Source organism: Penaeus vannamei, chromosome 17 (assembly GCF_042767895.1).
Source record: "Penaeus vannamei isolate JL-2024 chromosome 17, ASM4276789v1, whole genome shotgun sequence".
Lineage (NCBI taxonomy): Eukaryota > Metazoa > Arthropoda > Malacostraca > Decapoda > Penaeidae > Penaeus > Penaeus vannamei.
In genome coordinates this window covers 39727287-39732286 of record NC_091565.1, presented here as the reverse complement: position 1 = coordinate 39732286, position 5000 = coordinate 39727287, and the positions used below count along the sequence as shown (strand labels likewise).

The window sequence follows — 5000 nt, the reverse complement described above, 5'->3', positions numbered from 1 at the left end:
AGGAGGGGGAGAGGGTGGAAGGGGCCGAGAGTGGGCAAGGGATTGAGAAGGGGTATGGGGTTGAGAGGAGAAAGGAAGGGAGTGGGTGGCAAGGAGAGGGAGAACGAAGGGTCCAGGATGCGAAAGAGAACAGCAAAAGACAGGGTAGACAGAGGAAGACAAGGAAAAGAAGGCGAACGATTGCGGAGAGAGAGGGAAAGAGAGATGGACAGACCGAGGAATGCGAAAGAAGGAAATCACAAGAGTGGGAAGAGAGGTGTGGTTTCGGGGGAGGAAAGGAGGGGAGAAAACGGATTGAAAGGGGAAAGAGAGAGGAATTGAGAGGAATTAAGAGAGTGGATGTCGGACGGGAGGTGACAGAAGATTTAGGAACAGGGGACAGGTAGAAGAACTTTTCTTCTGTTTATTCATTTACCTATTTATTATTAAACACAAGGGAACGATAGCTAAGGGAAAAGTGATACAAACAATTGTTTTTATCAATGTTTCTATTATTGTTACCGCTACTACCACTGCCTTTTGGGTCCTATCAGTAACACATAATCCACACCACACCAAAACGAACTTCACAAACATCAACTTTAAGCTCATCACAAATCAAAGTAATATTACTCTCATTCCTCCTGTTAACGGTAATGCCACCAGTCAACATGGAACGTAGCGAAGCACACCTTAGTTCCCTTGGTTTCGAATGGGACTTTGGAAACCCCGAGGGAAAGGGTGTTAATAGCGTTTCCATTCAAATTGGAAATGTATTTTTCTTTCGCCTTTTCTCCTGATCTTTGCTGTCATTATTATGAATATCAGGATCTTCGTGCGTTAATTGGCGTTCTTAATATATCCATTCTCATTATTCCTATTTTATACTTATTTTAATGTTTTTTTTTTTATGAATAGCGTTATCATTATTTGTATTTTATCAGTATTACTATTACTATTACTGATAAAAATAATAATGATAATAATTATTATTATAATTAATTATCATTATTGTTTTTATTATCATTATCAGATATATTCCAAACCGGTTAAATGCATAATTTGTATTGTGAAGATACATCTCATTTTCATTCATACCTTTGTACGTCAGTCAACATGAATACGATTCATTTATGTATATATATATATATATATATATATATATATATATATATATATATATATATATATATATGTGTGTGTGTGTGTGTGTGTGTGTGTGTGTGTGTGTGTGTGTGTGTGTGTGTGTGTGCATATATATATATATATATATATATATATATATATATATATATATATATATATATATATATATATATATATACATATACATACATACATACATACATATATATGTATATATATATATATATATATATATATATATATATATATTTATATATATATATATATTTATTTATATGTGTATGTGTCTATATATATACATATATATATATATATATATATATATATATATATATATATATATATATATATATGTATATATATATATATATATATATATATATATATATATATATATATATATATATATATATATATATATATATATATATATATATATATATATATATATATATATATATATAACCACCACCACCATTCCTACCACCATGATAATCACCCTCATCACCACTAGCGCATTAATACCATCTTCCTGTCTCGCACCGCAGGAGGCCTACCACCCGCTGGTCCTCCAGAGCTCCTCAACACACGAAGGCGAGGAGTTCCAAGGGTCAAGAACTGACCGCGTCTACTGCCCCGTGGATCAGCTGATGCAGGCGGAGGAGAGCGTGGTTTGAGGTCCTCCGAGAAGGCTCCAGGACGCACTTCGGTCATCCGGTCGTTATTGCAAGGCTTCGCTATAGCAGGGCTTCGTCGTTTCCCGAGAGGATGGGAAGGCTGAGGCGGGGCTGGGGTTCCGCAGGGTATAGACCTCGTTCATTTCGTCGCTATTGCGTGAACGTCGTCAGTTCCCGGAGTGATTTGGGGAGTTACTCCGAGGCTGTTCGAGGATGTATGGATGTTTAATTCCATCGTTATTCCCGGACTTCGTTGTGCCAGGATTTTGCTAATCCTAGAGTGCAGAGGATCGCTGGTAAAAAAAATAGAGAAAAATGAATGGTATATTTTTTCCATATTTCGTTTCAATTTTTATGTATTTTTTGGTGGGAATATTAGGTGTTTTAACGACGATGTTCAGTTGGCCAGAAGCTTTATGGTGTCACGGTATTATTTGTGATTATTAATTACTGATTGATTTTGTCCTTTACTTAATTTAACAGGTCGAATTAGTCTCAGGTTTCCGAATAGAACGAAAGTGGTTGAGATATAATGGTAATTGTCGACATTCTTCATGTAATAGCATCAGGGGCCGATTCTGGTTTAGTGTCTGTACAGGATAACTAAAGGTGTGGAAGCAGTTGCCATTTTGGACAGACATTAAATGGTGCATGACTTTCTAAAAGGCAAACCAACAATACTTTCACTGGATTGTATGAAAAAGGTGCATATTTCTCATTTGATTTTATTGTTTTAACTCTTTATTGATTTTTATTGCCATTCCATGCTCTTTTTTTATACATCGGTCAAGGTTCGAGTTTCGAAGTCCATCGTTCTGTAACTGAATGTTTGTTATTTAAAGGTAGGTATCCCGGTGTATGTTTATTGTGCCATTGAAAGGGCGAATAGAGGCTTTTAAGCATTGGTATACAGATCGGGAGAACAGAACCTATCTGAAAACAGTACGGTGTGTGTGCTTTACCATGTTTGTTGACATGTTGGTCAGCGAAAAGAACAACAGTGATTTTTTATCCTTTTTTTTTTTTTTTGGAATGTGTAAGAAGACATAATGAAAATATAAATAATGAAGATTTGAATATGGTTAAGAGAAGAGAAAATAACAAATAACTATAGAAAAATGAAAATAAGAATAACAGGAAAATAAACTTGCAGGTGACAAGGTGCGATTTCCCTCAATGTGTGTACCGTTGTTGAGGGGAAACATACACAAAATTCTTCCATTTCCACATCTCCGCTCAGTACTTGTGACTATAGTGGGTCATCATTACAAATAAGAGACGTTCATATGCTTACTTTCTTCCCGCTTTCTTTTCTTTGCAAATAAAAAAATAATGAATAAAAAATAAATTGTAAAAAGATGTATGTGTGAGTAAACAAATACTACTTTTGCGTCAGTACCTCGTGTTAAGGAGACACCCCGACTGTATCTCGAGTGGACTTCCCGTGGCGATGGCGTCATCACAATTATAAAGCCAGTCTGAAAGAGTGCGATCTAGAATGGAACGGGAAGAGTGGAGAGAAAAGCGATAGGAGAGAGAGAAAGAGAGAGAGAGAGAGAGAGAGAGAGAGAGAGAGAGAGAGAGAGAGAGAGAGAGAGAGAGAGAGAGAGAGAGAGAGAGTCAGACAGATACAGACACGCACAAACAGAGAAAGAGAAAGAGAGAGAGAGAAAAAGAAAGAAAAAGAGAGAGAGAGAGGGGCCGACAGACAGATAGATAAAGACACGCACAAACAGAGAAAGAGAGAGAGAGAGGGGGGGGGGAGAGGGAGAAACAGAGAGAGAAAGAGACAGGGTGAAACAGAGAGAGAGAAAAAAAAGAGAGAGAGGGAGAAACAGAGCGCGGGAGAGAGAGATGTGTGTAAGAAAGAGTGATATTTGGTAATGTAAAAGTAAATCAAACAAAGCATCACAAAACACTCCCTCCGCCTTCCTCTCCCCCCCACCCCCCGCACCCCACCCCACTCCTCCTCCTTCATTCATAAACACCTCATTCTCTCCACATATAATACTCACATTTTCCTTTTTCATTTCACTCACGAACCTCTTTCATCCGTCTAAAAGAGAGTGACGTAGAAAAAAATAAATAGAAAAAAATAAGAAAATACATAGAGATCAGTTTCGGGTGTGTCTCCTGTCCCTAAAAAAAATAAAAATAAATGATTATATATCGATGTCTCCTGTCTCCTTCCATGATATGATAGGAATATAGCCACCTGGCTGTACTTTCCCAAATGTAACAGTATATATAAATATATGATATGGACATATATATATACAAAAATATATAAGGTTAGCGACGTGAAAAATATTTTTGTATTAATTGTTTGAATAAAGAAAAAAACTACGAAGTGTTTTAATGTCAGCCTTACATATAATAATATATATCGTATATTACATGTAATTATACCAATCCTACACAGGGATTGCAATGAACCTGGATTCAATATTACAAAACAGGGAAGTTTACTAATTAATTACCTGCTAATAAGAAGGTTGTCATGTATGATGTTCAATAACCGATGTAGATACACGAAGCAAGTGACCTTTAGGAAGAGTTATTATCTCTAACTTTCTGCGTCCCTAAACCCACGTAGACTGAAATTGTTGGAAATTTCCAGGGAGATATTTTACAAATATGAATGAGAAATAATGAGAGTCTGAGAGTTCGTTGACTCTTCTGTTCTCTTGGCCATTTGCGATAAAAAAAAATAAATAAATAAAAAGTAAATAAAAAATAAAAATATTAGTAAGATGGGGGATTTGTCAAAATATATATATATATATATATATATATATATATATATATATATATATTAGTAAGATGGGGATTTGCCAAAATATATACGAAAATTCATCTAAAAAAGACTATAGAGGCTTAAGATTGAATATTTGTGTCAAAGTAGACCAAATAAATACGCTTATCCAGCTACTTGTAACTCTAAATTTTATCGTCATATAGGGGTTTAATGTGACTACTTAGAAGGTTCAGCTGTGACATCACCAGTAGTCTGTGAAAACATGAATTTCGACTTATGATAATAAAGATGATTATGATGAACATGGTGGCCGTGATGATGGTGGTGATGATGACGATGATAATGATGGTGACAATGGTGATGATGGTGATATAAACAATGAAATGCATACACAAGTCTTCAAGGTGGATATTATTGTTCAAACATTTCCAATAGCAGGA

At 35.5% G+C, this 5000-nt stretch overlaps 1 protein-coding gene across 1 annotated transcript in view; it reads left to right on the top strand.

The window, feature by feature from the left end:
• LOC138864682 (uncharacterized) overlaps nucleotides 1-2150 on the top strand; it is a 24377-nt gene extending 22227 nt beyond the window's left edge. Inside the window, exon 6 of the mRNA XM_070132547.1 lies at nucleotides 1674-2150. Coding sequence (XP_069988648.1) covers nucleotides 1674-1802 — 129 coding nt within the window. The 3' untranslated portion in view covers nucleotides 1803-2150. The remainder of the gene's footprint in view (nucleotides 1-1673) is intronic.
• Nucleotides 2151-5000: the final 2850 nt, after the last annotated feature.